This window comes from Coturnix japonica, chromosome 3 (assembly GCF_054131305.1).
Source record: "Coturnix japonica strain WE chromosome 3, WE-NBRP24, whole genome shotgun sequence".
NCBI classification, from domain to species: domain Eukaryota; kingdom Metazoa; phylum Chordata; class Aves; order Galliformes; family Phasianidae; genus Coturnix; species Coturnix japonica.
In genome coordinates, this window is record NC_140665.1 from 35514235 (window position 1) to 35532718 (window position 18484).

At 34.3% G+C, this 18484-nt stretch overlaps 1 protein-coding gene across 6 annotated transcripts in view; it reads right to left on the reverse strand.

Annotated features, from left to right (window-relative positions):
* The window catches only part of FMN2 (formin 2), a 131620-nt gene that overhangs the window by 47516 nt on the left and 65620 nt on the right, over nt 1–18484 (reverse strand). For 5 of the 6 annotated variants that reach the window (XR_014943911.1, XM_085541271.1, XM_085541270.1 and 2 more), the window contains 6 exons: nt 11478–11539; nt 5733–5824; nt 5453–5582; nt 4575–4721; nt 3022–3081; nt 2734–2854 (listed from right to left, as the gene is read on the reverse strand). Coding sequence is in view for 4 of the 6 variants with exons in the window: in XM_085541271.1 (XP_085397397.1) it covers nt 2734–2854; nt 3022–3081; nt 4575–4721; nt 5453–5582; nt 5733–5824; nt 11478–11539 (612 nt within the window). In the remaining 2 variants the exon portion in view is untranslated. Of the gene's footprint in view, nt 1–2733; nt 2855–3021; nt 3082–4574; nt 4722–5452; nt 5583–5732; nt 5825–11477; nt 11540–18484 lie in introns of those variants that run through there. The other variant, XR_014943910.1, reaches the window with a different exon arrangement.

The following is an 18484-nucleotide window of genomic DNA, read 5'->3' on the forward strand; positions in this document are numbered from 1 at the left end:
TGGGGTGTATTTTACCTAAAAACAGCAACAAAGTCTGAATAATCTGCAAGAAGGATGTTGCATGGCTAGAATAACTTCTGCTGCACTATTTTAGATGACTTACAACTTAGCTGACATGTAAATTTCTGCATTATTAATCCTGAAACAGGTATGCACTGTGTCTTAGGCGTGCAGTATTCACAAAACTTTAATATGTACAAGAGTTTTCACAATATAAAAAAAAAAAAACAAAAAACAAAAGAAAACATCCAAGTTACTTTTCTTAAGAAAACCAGCATAGCTCCATTAATACAGCCATAAGCTCTAGCTCTGAACCGTGAAAGAGGATGACATATTTTTGCAGAATTATAAAGATGACTTATATCTATACACACCGTGTTTGTTATTGACATATTTATATGGAAAAATATAGCATTTATAGGTTGAACTATTTAATTAATGTTACAAAACAGTTCTCCATAATAACCTTCCTCTAACTTGTGGTGGTGTTCTATTTTTGTTGTATTTATTTGTAATTCCCAAAAGGATCCCTTCATGAACATTTTTACAAAGTGTCATCTCTGTGCACAGTCTGCAAGGTATTTGAAACTAACCTACCCTTAAAGCCATGATAGCGCCAGTAATGTCTATATACATATTTTCAGTGATTACATTAAACAAACAAGGATGTAAACAAACAAAACAAGAAAAGGTGAAATCCTCTTATAAAATATTTCACCTGAACACAGACGAAAATCAGGTCATAGCTACAGCCCACATCTAGAACTGGAATGCAATCATAGGCATCTTGTATCCCTCTCTAGGTTTGGTAATAACCAGTCTTTCTTGGGAATACTCAATACTACTTTTATTTTCAATGGCTTCAAAAAGTGAGGATCATATTTAGAATTCTGTTATAACTTGCTCAGTGTCTTAAGCTCCGTTCCTGCTCAGTCATTTAATGAGACACCTACTAGATCCTCAAGTGATAATGTTCCACATATACATTAGTATATCTGGCAGTGTACTTGAAATAAATGAAAAAGGGAACCTACTTTGAAGACATTTAAGAATTCAGATAACATTTGTATTATTTTAAAAAGACCAACACTCAATTTGGCTAAGCTGTCTCTCTGAACGTATTACAGCTAAACAATTGGAATATGCAGAAATTTTAGTGAATCCTCTTCCAATCAGTGCTTTCTTTAAAGCAGTTCATTTTGAATTCAAGGTGACACACTTCTTTGAAAAAGAGACATCAAAAAGCATTTGGCATCACTCAGAGCTGATAAGGAAGCCATAAGATTTTTATTTTATATCCAGAAGAGGATGTAAAAGAGGGCCAAAGCTATTTCCTGAAAACACTTTTCCCAAAGGGAGCAGGGAGTCATGATGTCTGCATCTATTCTTCAGTTTCATTAACTAGAGAACAAAATGACAATGGAGATTCAAGCCTAAGGGCTGGGTCTGGAAGCACAGAAAGAATTTGCCTGAAGTCTTGTGGTAGAGTGAAGCATGTAATTTCCATTTTCACAGAAAGCTGTCTTTGATCACTACACAGTGTAGATTTATTCCACAAGAGATTTATGTCTGTGTGCAAATTTCAACCTTGATCTAAAAATATTTAAGCCTTTGTCCATATAATTATACTTTTGGTGAACTTGTGAAGGGTAATGTCCGCATCCCTAGAAGTTCTTAAACACGTGCCTGAATTCAAGTACTTCTCCTAAATCAAAGCTATGCATCTTTCTCCCCTGTTTGTAAGATCAGAATTTGCCCCTCAGATAATCTGAAAGTTCCAAGAGCTATAGAAATATTTTTTCTTACAGATGAACTGTAGGATTCTTCATAGAGTCATAATCACAGAATCATAGAATGGCCTGGATTGAAAAGGACCACAATGACTATCTAGTTTCAACTGCCCCCCACCATTATGCAGGGTTGCCAACCACTAGACCAGGCGGCCCAAAGCCACATCTAGCCTGGCCTTGAATGCCTCCAGGGATGGGGCATCCACAACCCCCCTGGGCAACCTGTTCTAGTATGCCACCACTTCAGGGCAGCAGCTGGATGCTGCTTCAGTTTGCTCTTCAGAAGCACAATAAGTGATCTTGAAGTAACTTTAAATTTTACTTCTAAATATTTAAAACATTTAAAAAAAAAACAAAACATCTGAATAGGAAGTTTGATAAGGGCAAGAAGAGAAGATCAGATTTTATTTTGTGACAGTGTCAAGTTTTTGTTTTAATACAGAACCTTTCATTCTAGGTTATTAAGGGACTAATGGTTTACTATGCCATTCCATGCTATCTAGACTCCTGGCATTCAAAACCATTCAAAACAGTCAATAAATATCTTTTCACTGTTTGATTTGAATCGTTCTCTTCACAGTTTAGTACAATGGAATATACCTACCTAGTCTGATGGAGACCTTTAGCAAAAAATATTGACGATTGTGGATGTTGCTGGCTAACATTTTCACAAACTCTTAAGTTAAACTTAGTGCTTAGTCCCCAGAGCTAGTAAGAAAAAGTGCTATACATGTTCTTTAAAGAACTCCAGCAAACGGGTTTTTTTTGTTTTTTTTTTTTGTTCTAGCTCTGAGACTATAAGATTTTACCTAATTGGTTTGATGCTATGTATTTTAGCAACCACTTTGAAGTTATATTGTCATATAATTTTTTAAAGCAATAGAAAAAAGTAATATCAGATACACATTGGAAATACATAATTAGCACTTAATCTAACCAGTACCTCGCAAATCTTTCTTCATTTTGCGGAGATCCTTTTGAAAGTCTTCAAACTTCAGCTGTGAAGCCTGAAAGAGATCTTGTGGCTCTGGAAGAGGAAAGATGCATTGCTCTTTTCCAGCATCCTGACAACAACACAAATATGAAGTTAAGTAGTGTTCATTATTTTTATTTTATTAAATATACACAAATGACATGTGTGCATTTTCTTATCTTAGCCAGCTGAAATGCAAATTTAGTAAGCTGATTTTTGATCTTTGGTTTAAAAAAAGCAAACTTTATCCTCACTCACCTCATCAAAATTACGCAAATAGTATGAGACAATATAAGACAGAAGACTTCTGCTGTTGTCCTGTGTAGAAGAGAAAATGGTTGTTGTATTATTAAGACTCCCCGGGGGGCGGGGGAGGGTGGGGGAAGTTCATTCAAGTCTCTCTTAGAGTCACACATAGGAAATATTTTGTTTTTGTGAGTCTTCTATTTATTTATTTGGGGGAAGAGTAAGGGTGGGGGGCGGGGAAAGGGGCAGGGAAGAGTTTTCACAAACACAAACAAACAAGAACAACAAAAAACACCCTGAAAACTATGAAACAATCATTAAAAATAGTAACAGAAACATATATTGTAACACTTGCATAAGCCATTATTGATTTCAGAAACATAGCTGATTGTAAACTGAATCTTTGCATTTAAAATTTCTGAATAAGGGAAAAGAGAAACTGATTCCACGCTGGTGTATACAACTTTCCTGAGTAACATTCAGAACTTTTTGATCATCTGTAACTAAACATTTAATAAAAAATTAGTTATTATTCTAAAACACTTTTGGCTTTGTTGAAGAAACTACTTTCTTATTTCCCATTTATAATGAAACTTCAACAAGAAATGTTTGACTTGGAGAGGACTTTAAATAAAATTATGTTTCAGGTGGAAAAATATAAGAACTTTTCCAACTGAACAAGCAACAAGTGAATTTAAAAAGTATTTTAAAATTGGAAGGTTAGTGCTCACAATATTTGTCACCCAATCAAATCTAATGTGCCTAAATATTCAACTAAGATCTGAAAGTGGTGATCTATCTAGAGTTAATAGTGAAATCATAAGGTTTTACTACAGCCCTAGACATGCTGTACTATGGCATCATTCACATCATCACTGCCTTGGCTTACTGCAGGAACAGACACACCAGAATGGACTTTCTTTAAAAGAAAGTAGCTGACATGCATAAAGCTAGCTTACTCATGTTATCTAATGCAACAGCTAAAACATGTCTATCTAGGGAAACAAGCTCTTCTTTTTCTACCACTATCAAAAGAGCAGAACCCGATAATCACAGAATAATAAAATTATAGGTGTTTGGAAAGGACCTCTAGTCAAAACTCTCTGCTGGAAAAGGTTCTCTAGAGTACATTGTAAAAGATATTGAGTATCTCCAGAGGAGTCAACACAACTTCTCTGGGCAGCCTATTCTAGTGATCTTTAACCTCATAGTAGAGAAATTTTTCATCATGTTCATATAGAACTTCTCGTGTTCTAGTTTGTGCTCTTGTTGCCTTTTTTTTCTGGGCACTGGTTAGGAGCCTGGCCGCACCCACTATAGACATTTATAAGAATCTCCAAGCTGAACAGTCCCAGGTCTCATAGTCTTTACTCGCAAGGGAGATACTCTATTCTCCTGAAAGATTCACTGGACTAATTTGGGGCCAAACTGAAGTCTTAAGAATTATTAAGAATTTCCTTTGATATGCCTTTCTAAATTACACACTGTTCATTTTAAATTGAAAGAGTGATTTGTGGAAGTATTTTAATATTTTAAGGCCAACAGGAAATCTCAAATCAACTTACACTGCTCTTGACATCTTTCAGTTTTGGCAGGATATCTAGTCCAAACCCATCAGCCTGTCCTCGTGTTCTATTTCCACCATTCATGTAATTCCCAAAGGCAAGAACCAAACCTAAGACCTGCATAACTCCTGGCCCATTTTTCAGTGTCTACAAAAGAGAACAGAAATAGATGTACACAAAAGATGTGGAATATTATTAATACCTTGTAAATGGAAAACCTTACCTGCAAAACCGTTATTAATTTATATGTAATATGTATATACATGTCTATATATGTTATATGTAAATACTATGTAACGTTAATATCATTAATGAACATGATTTATGTAAATAGAAAACAGCATATTATAGGAGGTGATCCTTTAGGAAAAAGAAAACATATTTCCTTACATGGTGCTGGTGTGAATTATATTTAATTTAGAAGAGGGTTTTGCAATAAATCCTTAAAACACCCATTAAAACACCTATTTAAAAAATAAACAGAACCTTAAGAATAAAAACAAAATATTAAAAATAGCTATGAATATACTGACAAAATCTGCATGTTAAAGCTACATTATTCTGCTCTGGAAATGAATTACACAGTTATTATAAAGAGGAAAGATTTTGCTTTAACAAACAGAAAAGGTGCATTCTCTTCCCAAGACTGATACACGTTTATAGCAACAATATGGTATAGTTCAGTCCCAAAAGTTAATCTGAAAATTTGCTTTGATGTTGAAGTACAATCATAAAATGTCCTATTCTGCAGGACTGCTATCCTTCAGATGTAATGAGTACTCAGAGTAAATAAAGAAAAATCTTTTGAAATACGAGTATAAATTAACAAGATTAAATATAAAAAATGTAGCTCCAGGTCTTTATGGAACACAACCTACCTCACACAGTTTCTGTAATAATTCAAGTTTGCGATGGATTGAACTAATGCTTTCTGAAAACGTTGACTGAAACAAGATGCAAAATACTCGTTCTGAAAAGTTGGGAATTAGAGAGAGTTCATAGAGGAACCTGTGAAAATTCATAGAGAAATGATTAGAGGTTTCAGAGACTGTTTTAATCTGTTTTGCTTTCATTAATATAATCTACAGCTAGTTTACAGTAGCATGCAACATTTTCTGAAGTGAATAAAACTATATTATTTTCTAAGTATGTTCTTACTGTTCTGGTTTATCCAAAGACTTAGCATTTTCTTTTTCCTTAGACGCCTTGCTGTGCTTTTCTATTTTTTCTAATTCATCTGATTGTGCTCTCTGAAATAAAGAAATAAAGTAATTAAAAAGTGCAACCCAAGTGTTGCTTAAAAACCTAGTCTAAAAAATCAAATGGATATGCCCTTATCAGTAATCTTGTTTATACATTTTTCTTGTCTTTCCAGCACCTTCTTACAGTGAAATTACTAAATCCATGGAGTGACTTTAAGTGGAATTGCATAAAATAGAAATGAGAACTTCCTTATTATGTTATTGACTGCTGATAATATGCAAAAGATAAAACAATCATTCAAACCAGACATCAAGAAAATGGTCTTCACCTCCACTTCCTATTCTTTGGCTATTTATAAAGTAATTGGATCAAAAACTTCATTCCCGAGTTGCATTTTTCTTTCCAAAGATCTAGAGTTGTGTTTGAATGCAGTCTGGTCCTTGAATTCATTTAAATAATTACTACTAAAAAACAACAACAACAAAACCAGACAATAAACAAAATCAAAACCAGGCTGGATGTGACTAGATGATCATTATGGTCCTTTTCAACCCAGGATATTCTACGATTCTACAAACTAAAATGAAAATATGTTTGTATTGTTTATTGCAACTAAAACCTTATTTTGTACTTGGTATAAGCCATAGAACAATAATGATTAGTTGAACTATCATACATGAGAACTACTATGTGTGCATGTGTTTACATATATATGGAATAGAATTATATTCATTCTTTATCTTAATTAGTCTATATTAATAACTGTAAGCAACTATATGTAAACTGTCTAGATCATTGGAGGACTCTGTGGTATGCGGCACTATCTTGTTCTTCAGTGTTCTAATCAAAAGAGCTTCACTTCTTTTCCTGTTCCATACTGTAAAATCAAACAGCATGGAATGGAATAAAAAGTGGAATGGAAACTTCTTCTAACTCTATTTTTAACATTTGTGTTTGTTTTCCAAAACAGATTCAAATTAAGTATCTGTGCAAGAGTGAAAGAAAAAGCAACAAATATGTATACATTCATCTCTTTAGGAAGATAAGCTACATACATTATTGAACTTCACCCCAGAACTCAACAGCAGCTATGGAAAACAACATTCTAACTACTTAATGCCAAAGCTCTATGAATGCATCTACATTCTCTTTCAAGATTTTGCACAACTAATGTAACATTTAGCAAACTACCTAAGATCATACTGCCATAGCTCCATCAGCAATTTGAAACTAGCAAGTGAGATTTGGACAGTTCTTCTGAGACTGTTAAACATCTCATGAGGAAAGGGAAAATGCTCTTGTGAAATCAAAAGATGAAAAAAGAAAAGTCAGCACAAAACAAAGTTTCTCTAATCAACTCAAATCTAGAAATGACTGCAACACTACATATCCTAGTATGTACCCAGGATTCCTGTTGATATTCTTCAAGGTTCATCTTCTTTAAGGCAGGTTATTCTACTCTATGAAGTGCTTTAAAAGTATAGGAGTAGTAATATTGCTAACAACTTTTTCCCCTCAGCAGTAAACTTTTCTTCTTAACACTATGATATTATAATAGAAGCAGTATCTGTTTTGCAGAATCATAACATAGGTAAGGTGTGAAGTAACCTCTGGAGATAATCTAGTCCAACATTCTAGCAGAGGCAACTAAAGCAGTCTCTCAATACTGCATCCAATTCAGTTTTGGCTAACACCAAGGATGGAGACTCCCACACCAGCTCACATACTATTCTCCATCACTTCTGTCAAAAGAGAAGCCATTTAGTACATCTTAAAAGCTGTTAATCTGATTGCTGAACAACTTTTTGAATGCTAACATTTTTATTTCCTTCAATTTTAGTGGTTATATAACTATATGCACAGAACAAAATAGTGTAACATTTCATTTTTTCTCAATTTGCTCAATTTTGTTTTTACCATATATGAAATCAAATAGCATAAATCTCATGATCCACAGTGTTTGCTGAAAAAACATTGAGGATGCTGAACAATGACAACCTAGGAAGAAGATCTGAATCTTAGGGCAGAGCACAGGCAAGTACTGCAAACTTCTGGTTACCTTTTTCTCTTACAAAAGGCATTTGGAAGTTTATGAAAGCATTGCCTCTACTTTTTTTAAATGAGGAGACAGAGCTGACAACATAACAGGAGTCAAATTAAGAAAAGTATATGCATTTGAATTTTTGATATAAAGAAATCTGAACGGAACAAGTGCCAAAACAATCATTTGATGCAACTTAACATTTTTATACATTCATTTTCTCAAAACCGAAGATATAAGCAGGAACAGGCCTTAGTCAGACCTGATTTCATGATGTAGCATTTTTAGCTGGTAGGAGGCCACCTGCTTTCAAGGTAAACATCCATTTTTCTGCAAATGATTGTATTTCTCATCACAATCAATATAGTCTACCATAGATAGTGAATTGATAGCTCTGTTCAGAGTTTTACTTGCCTTCTTCCTCTCTAAATTGACTTGCTACCTAAAAGCACAGCTCTTAAGGAATTTCTGGAACATAATTCCTCATAGCCAACTAAGAAAAAAAAAGTCAACATTTTTTAGTATAATGTGAAAAATATATCATCAGTGTTATTAAGTTAAAAAGAAACAAATACTTTTTCAGTGCTAAAACAGCAAAATGTTATACAACTCAAAGCTAAACTGTGAAGAAACTATTTACACCAAACCAGAGTTCTTTGTTCATCAAGCAGATACCTCCAGTTAAAACGGTTTTATTTATTTATTTATTTTTTAAGCGATAATGCAGAGAAAATGAGAACACTGGGGTATTTTGGGGATAGTATCTATGAAAAATCACATTAAAGAAACTGCTCTGCATATTGTTCTGTCTACATTTATGTTGTCTAAACACATGTTGACAATCAACTGTGTATTAAACATAGTGCGCAGACAAAACTACACAACCATATGCAACTGAGACTTCACCATATAGTATTGCTGTAACAAAGTCTTTCTCACTAGCAACCAGTTAATATTATTAAATAAATACCCATCTTGGGTCATTGGTGGGTTGTGGGTATCTTCATTTTAAAAAAGTAACTAATATGTTTACAGTAACTTTGTGGTTAAAGAAGACTTCAAATCTTCAGTAAACAGGAATTGAGTCCCTGAGACTGTGGCTTTTGAAATTAGGGTGTGTTTAGGTTTGGAGACTGCCCAAATTTCATTCACATTTAAGAAATCATTTAAGAAGGGAAAGCACCATGCCAGACATATGCAATCAGAAAAACACCCGTTTACATTCAGAGGGAAGACTGTAAAACAAGCATTCCCATATGTTCCAGAGAGATATCAAGTATGCTGAGAACTAGTATAGCAATATTTAAATATGCAGCAAGAAATCCCAACTCAATAAATTGGGATTTATTGAGTTAAAAACCTTAAGAATTAAAAATATAGTTAATGAACACAGAGTAATGGGTTTAGGCAAAGTTATTCCCACCCACAACATGGAATGAGGCTGAGAAATAAGGGAGCAGTCAAGCATGCCACACCCTATCATACCAACTATTGCTCACTGTTACATTGAACAATATTATTATAATTAAGGAAGCTATAAAGGAAAAGAAATGTAAGGTCTGGTAAGTATGATCTAAAACTGAAAACAAACAAAAATAAACTACAATGACAACAAAACAATAACCTCAAGAGTCTTCTTTTGAACCATAGCTCTACTAAACAGAAGAATAAAATTCAGCTCAGGGGAAAATCTCTGAAAATAACTGGTTTTTGTTGTTTTGTTTCTTTGGCCTGTTTTCTTTAATCTAATAAATTCAGTGATTAAGTTGGACTGATACATCTCGTGCCCAAAGTTAGTGAACACATTTTGGCTTGAATTTTTTGAGTCTGCCCTCAGATTGACATATGTTCTCCTTAATCTTGACAGCATTTCCTAGACATTCTCTGTAATTAGTGAAGGTAATAATGAAAAAAGAATAGAATAGCATCATTGTGTGTTTCAGGAGACAGCAAATTTGCACTTGATCCATAATACCAGAATTAAGAAATGCATTACAGATGAGATTAATAAGGCATTTGAAAAATACCCTTAGCACAATTTATAATCAGCAACATAAAAGGATAATTTTTTGAAGTCTAATGCAACACAAGAGTGAAGTTTCTATAAACCGAGAGCAGCATTCATTCATAAACGGCAGTGGCAGAGGGTGACAAATGTTTAAAATATAAAGATGTGGGGGTTGTTAGGATAGATTTCCACTTGGTCATTATCTTCCTGAGCAGTGTTGGGGGAGTTAGCTTTTCAGAGATGAAATGAGGGAAGTAGTGCTTTCAAGTTCTTGTAGTTAAATAACCACAAACTGTGCTACCCAATATCCTCTCTGCAAAGAGAATAGGAGCTTACTCTCTTCTCTTTCCATGCCCCAAACGAGAAGTTTTAAAAAATAAATAAATAAATAAAATTAAAAATAAAAAATAAAAAAAAATCACAGAATCACCAAGGTCGGAAAAGACCTAAAAGATCATTCAAGTCCAACCAGTCACCTATCACCAATAGCCACCACTAAACCATGTCCCTCAACACAACATTCAGTCATTCCTTGAACACCCCCAGGGTCAGTGACTACACCACCTCCCTGGGCAGTTCATTCCAGTGCCTGATCACCCTTTCTGGGAAGTAATATTTCCTAATGTCCAGCCTGAATCTCCCCTGCCACAGCTTGAAACCATTCCCTCTAGCCCTATCATTAATGACACAAGAGAAAAGGCCAACCCCCAAATCAATTAATCATTCCAAATTATATCATATAAAGGTAGTCCAGAAAATAGAAAAAAAAAAAAGAAAGGTGCTAAATGAATGAATGAATGATTAAAATTACAATGCGAGGGAAACAAAAAGTCTAGTAAAATACATTGGCTTTCAACTCACTTCTGTTTTTCACAACAGTGTGTTTTAGAGAGCAAATAGAAAACCTCTTTTCTTTTTTCTGGAATTTCCTAGCCAAACCTCTATGTATTCAGGCAGTTTTCTCCAAGAAGAGAATTATATTCACTTGCCTCTGCTGAAGGCAAAAATACACTTCTAAAATCTACTTATTTCAGTTCTGCACGTGACTGGCTTTGGAAAGTTTTAGATCATGCCTCACTACATTCTGAATCCCTGATTTTACATACCTACTAATCAAACACACTGATGATAAGCACCAGACATTTATGAACCCTTACCAGTTATACTACTATTTTATTTTTTACGTTAACCCAGAGTAAGGCTTTTATTTTCAAAGTTTTAAAATTCTAATTATTTTTGGGTTTCCTTCAAAATAATTAAGACTACAGTTCTACAATTGAAATGACTGCACTTATTAAAAACAATTCTTACTGAACATATCAGTGCTGTATCAGTGAGGTTATCAGGATAAACCAAAGGTCCCAAAGTGCAAGGTCTAATGCCTACTGACTGCCTACCCAAAAACAAACAAAAAGGAATACAGTTGATTTATCACATAGAAGTTACATTAGCTACAACAAAATGCATGCTCGATAAAAAATGCACAAAGACAATTAATGCAAATGAACTGCTTATCATTACCCTAATTGCTTTGGAGAAAGACAGCCAATTCAAAATTGGACACTTTCTATTGACTATTGACGAAAATCCAGAATGCCTTCATATGACCAACAGTATTCCTACACTGCATGGACTTCCTCTAGTTACTCACATTCTCATAGAGGGCTTGAAGGGTCTCCAGGTCAACCACAGAGTTGTCTAAGTTCACAACAGCTATAAAAAAGACAAAGGAAAAAAGAATTAGTTGTCAAGATGATAATCCAGCTGTGAAAGAAAGACTAAGCACAATATTCAGCAATAGCTTTTATGACCTACTTGGTCATACAGCTTAAGAATTTTAACGATATTAACGCCTTTAAGAGTGCCATTCCTAACACTATGTGCTAGAAACCTGGTAGAGCCAGGTGTCAAGCATTAAAGAATTCATCACCCTGCCCCCAAACACATACACACGATCCCACGAGTATGGCCATAGCCAGAGATCAGAGATAAGCTTTACATCAGACTTTCACGGTCCGACTGAAAGCATTATAAAAATTTGTAAATCTGCACCACAGCCACACACACATTCACACAACAAAGCTCATTCCTGTCACTGGTTGGCTTCAGTCTTAAACTGATTAATCCATAAGTCAGCCAGTTAACTTCAAGACACCTGACAAGGGTCAAGTCTTCTATGCACTAAGTCGACAGGTTTAGTACAGATACAAAATATGCCTTTCCTGTTCCCAACCAATTCTGGCGCCACACACATATTGTATTTTTTCAGTGTCAAAAAGCTGGTTCAGTGGATACTGAGAGAGTGATTTCCATCTAACTGCTCTTGAAGAACAACAAAAAATTAAAAAACAGATTGAGGGACACTCTGCCTTCCCACTTTTAGCAGGAACATTTAATGAAGCGTAAATAACGCTTATGCAAACAAATGAATAATTACTCTTATCCAAAACAAAGCAAAAATTATTCTAAAACAAGGTTTTAGTTTTAGATGTTTTATGCAACAATTTTTATGACAATTTGTTTATAACACAAATCGAGCTTTCCTCATCCAATTTTGTTGAAATGGTGATGCTTTCTTCAATCATGCTACACTAATTCATTCCTTCATTTTGGCCTTCATTAATTTTACTGTTTTTGCAATAAGGTGCTCTCATATATATATATATATATATATACACACACACACACATACATATATGCATGTACTCATACAATATGTAGTTTTCTAGATTAATAGATTAATTGCATTAATCTAGATATTGCAACTTTGAGCCGTGATCTCACAAGGGTAGTTTCTGTCCTTTCAATCTAAGCCATAGAGAAATTCTGTGTATACACCTAAAGTGTAATGACAATATAATTCAAGTTCATTTGTGCCGATTCCTTTAAAGCTTTTATATGTACCACTCTGAGTCTGCAACTCATCATATTACCCCTTTCCAGGCCGGATGCATAGTTTTAGTTACAGTAAAAGAATATTATAAACAAAGAAGTGTTGATCTTGATTAAACTAAGCAGGGTACTCTGCATGTATATAAGTTTCAGGACTGAAATAAAAAATTTTAAAAAAAGTAGTAAAGTCTTTCAGAAATAATACAAAATAAACACTTTTCCCTTACCACAAAGTAAATTAATTTTAAAGATAATGACAATGTAATAGATAAAAACTAAGGGAGCGCTGCTTTGTTTTCAGGGAGAAGGTCCGTGCAAAAATCTGCTAGTAATTGTTTGGAATATTTCCATTCCACCACCCTATCTCCTTTTTAGTGCAATAATTGTGGCAATACTGAATGAATATGCCCTCTCAAAGGTCCTTGATAATCCTTTTTACACAGTAGGAGTATCTGTGTGTTTTAAAATAAACCAAAGTTGCCTTGTAGAACTGAAGACACATGCAAATAAAATCTGTGTCTACATTAGTTTGAGAGCTCTGTTTTAAGAAAACACATTTGAAAGCACACATACAAAGAGCTCTATTAAAAATAGAATATATTTTTAAGCTCCATTTTTATTATCCCTATATTTCACCATTCTAAAACTTTACACTTTTTTTCCCCCCATATGAACACACAGACATTCAGCTATTTATTTTGACGTACTGGTTGTCTTCTGCCTGCTCTACACCCCCCACCACTCTTCTTTCCAGACACTGTCTACTCCTGCATTAAGAAATATTACATAAGTTCCTGTTCTGCCTTTTGCTCAATGTTAAGATCACCCATGGATTACTTAGGGAGCAATAGAACACTTTTGTTTGAATGCTTGCTTGAGATAAGAGAACGCCTGGCAAACAAAACGGTGCCAGGTCTGTGTACTTTCAACAAAACAGGTATGCAGAAGAGTGTACATACTTCAGGGAGCCGCTTAAAACAAATCAGTCTGAGACAAGGATTTGAAGAAATTAGATCCCAGTATATATGTTTCCCCTAAGAAAACAACAACAAAACAACAACAAAAAGTGTTCCTACAGAAAGTTGTATATGTTATGTATATGTATATGTATACTCAAAGATCCCACTGGGAGTTGCTTTTAAATTTCCACCCCCCCCCCCCCCCCCCCCCCCCCCCCACACACACACACAAAAACCCTGGAAATCAGGAGATTAAATTCTGTTTCTTGGTGATATAGCAACACTGTAATATGGAACATGATATCTGGCAAAGAAGTGACCGCTGTTGCACATTTAATTCTGTTATCTAGACAATCTGAACTGATAAAGGCAATGTTCGCATACAGCCAAATTGACTATGTAATGTTAACGTATGTGTCTTTGCCCCCTCTCCACAATCAGCACCACTACAGCTTTAAATATGTGACAAAAGGATTACTTACATAGAGACTAAATAAAGTAGGAAAATACAGAAAAGCATAAAATAAGGTTGATTTTCCATTAAAAATTTCTCAATAACGCTATAGTTCTAGTACACATGGATGCAAGCATCTGGAGAAGGGTTTATAAATCTTGCAGTCAAAAGATATTTCCACCCACATTACTACTGTGGAAGACAACTCTTCTGTTTGGTTTGCAGTTGACACTGACACTTTCCCTGCTCTTGTCGACTATGAAATTATCTTCAACAGCCAGCACATCATCCAGCTTGTCAGCTATGTTCTTCAACAGTGAAAAATATCAATTGGCTATTACTCTAGCAGTAACAGTTTTCTTTTAATCAAAAACTCTCACATCTTTTTTTTTTTTTTTTTTTTTTTTTTCCTTCCTCCCTGTCGTAAACTTTCCTGACAATCTAATTGATTTTGTAACAAGTTCCACTGAAATTTGAATTGGTATCTTTTGGACAGAAATGACTTTTTATATGGAAATTATATGGAAATTTAACAGAATAGAAAATTTTCCATTGCACCTTGTACATGAATTAACAATATCAACAACAACTATGATACTAGTTTCAAACTGACAGGATAATCAAATTTATGCAAAAAGGACAAAGACTTACTATTCCTAGTAATATCAGCTAATTTGCAAATCCAGCTGGGCACTTTACAGGATATTCACCTAGCTGGAAGATAATACCACTGCTAAAGAAAATAAATTTGTCTAAAGAACGTGGCTACACTAGAGGCATGCTTGAACTCAGAGAACAGAATAACTTCCTCCCATATGCATATAAAAATCTGGTTTAGAACAAAGACACACCTAAGAAAACCAAATACAATGAACCACCACAATCCTTTGGCGGGAAATGAGTATATGATTAAGCTTCCAGTGAAATCAAAGTTTCTGCCAACAACTGTAATAATGAAGTAGTAATACATGAGAAAACACTAGTAGGAATTTGGAGGATGCAGAGTATAGTCTCAGGGAGACTACAAAAGGATGCAGTGATTATATTTGTTGTCACTACTGTTGTTATAATAGATTGTTAACATTGATAATTTGTAGATTGCTCCAAAAGTAATGCCTTCTGTTTATTTCCATGGAAACATCAACAGATACAAAAAAAAAAAAAAAAAAAGCAAAATAGCACTGATCATAAGATAAACCTTTCAGCTACAAAACATTGTTTTCTGAATAGTCACCACTATTAGCTATGCATTTTTGCCAGCAGTGAACAGGCACCTACACAATGAACCCCATAAATATCACCTGGAATGTGCCTTTTTTTTTTTTTTTTTCCACACTGTCACTGCCAAAATGGCTCACTGAGCTCACATTCACTGTATAGCCTCCATAAACATGCAGCAATTATTGATGAATGTCAGTGAGTGCCATTTTCTCCCACACAGAATTAAAAACATTTACTTCATAATGGCTTCCATACTAGACACCATTTTGTCAGATTGCCCTTCTGCTGCCATCTGTTGCATAGCAATAAAATTTAACAGAATATTGTAGGGAAGGTTCAATCCCTGTGGCCATAATATCAACATCTGTTTCTGATGAACATAATAAAATAGCAGGCATTACTTTCAGAGCAGGCCCTGTGCATCTAAGAACATGTGAACTAACAGCTAACCGTTAAATAAATATGACATCTAATATAGACATAGCAAATCTACAATTTAAATATACCAAAATATCGCAAACTATAAGAGAAAAGTTTGCTTCCTACAAGTCAGTACTTGGAAATACTTTACTGATCTGGAAATTCATGCTAAAATAGAAAGGCCAACATTCAAAATTTCCTACTAAGAATTTCAGGAAAAGAAAGATTAGTAGAACGTTTTGGATACAGCTTAGGTCATAAAACTCTCTTCAGAACAAACTAATTTACAGTTGACTATGAACTGTCCATTAGTCAGTCCAATCCTTGGTTCCATGTCTTGCCTTTCATCAGAATAGGCTTCACATCATTCTCCCCTTCTCTGTCCCTGTCAAATACCCTTCTTAAGCTTTGCTTTCCCCCCAGAACTGACTGAGAAAATCCAAATCCTACTTCACTGATAATAGATTGCAGCTTATGTCCCCTCAAAGAGGACTGCTAGCTGAAATAAAATGATCTCAATATTGCACAAGGAATGCTGAGACAACCCTGCTATACTCAGATCTATGCTTCTAGGAGAAGAAGTACACCAATTTTTCATGCTGTGTTCCATCACAGATGCCTTCTTCATAACTCTTAAAAGAAAAAAAAAAAACCTGTTATTATCACTCCAGGACACCACTAACCCTTCTTCCACATGGTTTGCTATCTCATCCACTCCCTTCCGCTAAGAGTCTTTCCAAGATTTCAAATCTCCTTTATCAAGCATCAGCAGTGGACAATCACTTCAACAGACTGCAAAGGGAAACCAATCATTTCTCACTGAATGCTGGACATCAGTTTTATAGCAGTGTACCGTGGTTTTCTTATTCCTCAGTTCAGCACGGGGCACAGACTTGGGGGTTTCAAATCTGTTCCAGCATTATTGACTAAAACACCAAGAGGTTATACCTTCTAAGGTACCTTTCCCTTAAAAAATAAATAAATAAATAAATAAATAATAATAATAATAAAAGCATTAGCTTCTTTTTCTGCTATGTAGATTATGGTATAATGCAATAACAAGGCACTTCTCAAATAAACTCAGATTTAAATCCAAATTACATTCAAATTAACTGAATTGCAAAATATGCTTTTAAGTTATCTAACTAGTCACATAGTAAAACCACCATTTCAAGAAGTGCTATCTCTGCTCCATTTTACTCCATGTGAGCTTACACACATTGTTCACATAACCGCAGGCATATTACTGCACAGCATCATGCTTTTGTCTGTAATGCTCCCAACAACATGATAACTACTTCATCTCAAAATACAAAAATTCCTAATGCAGAAAATTAAACCGTTTTCTGAAATAAACACTACATTTAGATAAGTATAGAATATGTGGTGGTAAAACAAAATGCCCCTGGTCTAATGGGAGCTGCAGCAAAACAAACAAGGATAATGACTATAAGACTTTTAAAGATTCTCAGAAATTAAATGAAATATATACATATATTTAAGCAAGAACACCTAGACTTGCAAAACTGGAAGAAAAAGCCCTGTTGATAACAGATAGGCTGACCCTTACAATGGATGATTCACTATACTAGGTATAGCTGGCGTAAAAGAAAACAATTTCTCACCTACCTGCTTTCTCTTGGTACCTTTGTGATTTGTTTGTTTAGCAAATACTCTCACCTTTTCAGGATGAAAATTAAGTGCACACAGCACAATGCAGGCTAGATCTTCAACACAAGTACACACATCATGAATCAAGAGTCAAGAAAAAGCACTTTGAACTGCTTGTACAGAGTTTTCCTGTGGTAGCAATTCACTTTGATCTAAATTTTATGTATGAAACTGGAACTGTATATAGTATATAAGTTTCCAGGCAGAAGGCACGGATTAAGCTGAGCTCCTGCTTCAAGATGGTTTTGAGGAACTGAAAATGCTTGAATATCATCAAAAACTTGAAATTATTTGTATAATATTTGTAGAAAATAACAAAATGAAAATTAACCAAGAACATGCATTTGTAAAATTTGGTGCAACAGACACAGAAGTCTCCATTAAAGAGTAACCTTAGGTTTTATGGCTTTGTTTGTTTTTTTTCTGCATTGATTCTTCTGCTATAAATATACTTTATTACTTTATTTTTTTTAGAAGTATTTTCATAGCTTTATGATAGCAATAATTTTGTACAAATAGATTACAGATATATTTATACATACATATAAACATATATTTATACATACATATAAACATATATGGAGCAAGATGTAACAAAATATATTAACTACATATAATTTTGTAAACAGTTGCATTACATACTTTCCAAACAGTTGCCTATAACATTAAGGACAGATTTACTGATTATGTGAAGTCTAATTTTATACACCTATACAGTTTGTTTACCAAAACTGTGCAAGCTTAGTTCTTAGAGAACAACTATATTTTGTTTGACTCAGTATGTCGCCTTTGTGTCTAGGCAGGAAAAAAAAAAAAAAAATGGAGACCAACACTGCAATCCTTTCAGAATAAAATGTTTAAATACAAACATGATTGCCATTGTAGACTGTTTAATTTAGAGAGATTGTATTTCAGCTCTGGTTTTGAGAGGCTTGCTGATTTGACTACTGAGAGTACACTTCAATGCTTATCTTAATTGTTTAGATAAGATTTGTTTAAATTAGGCAGGTGAAAAAAACATAGGCATGGTACATGGGAAGA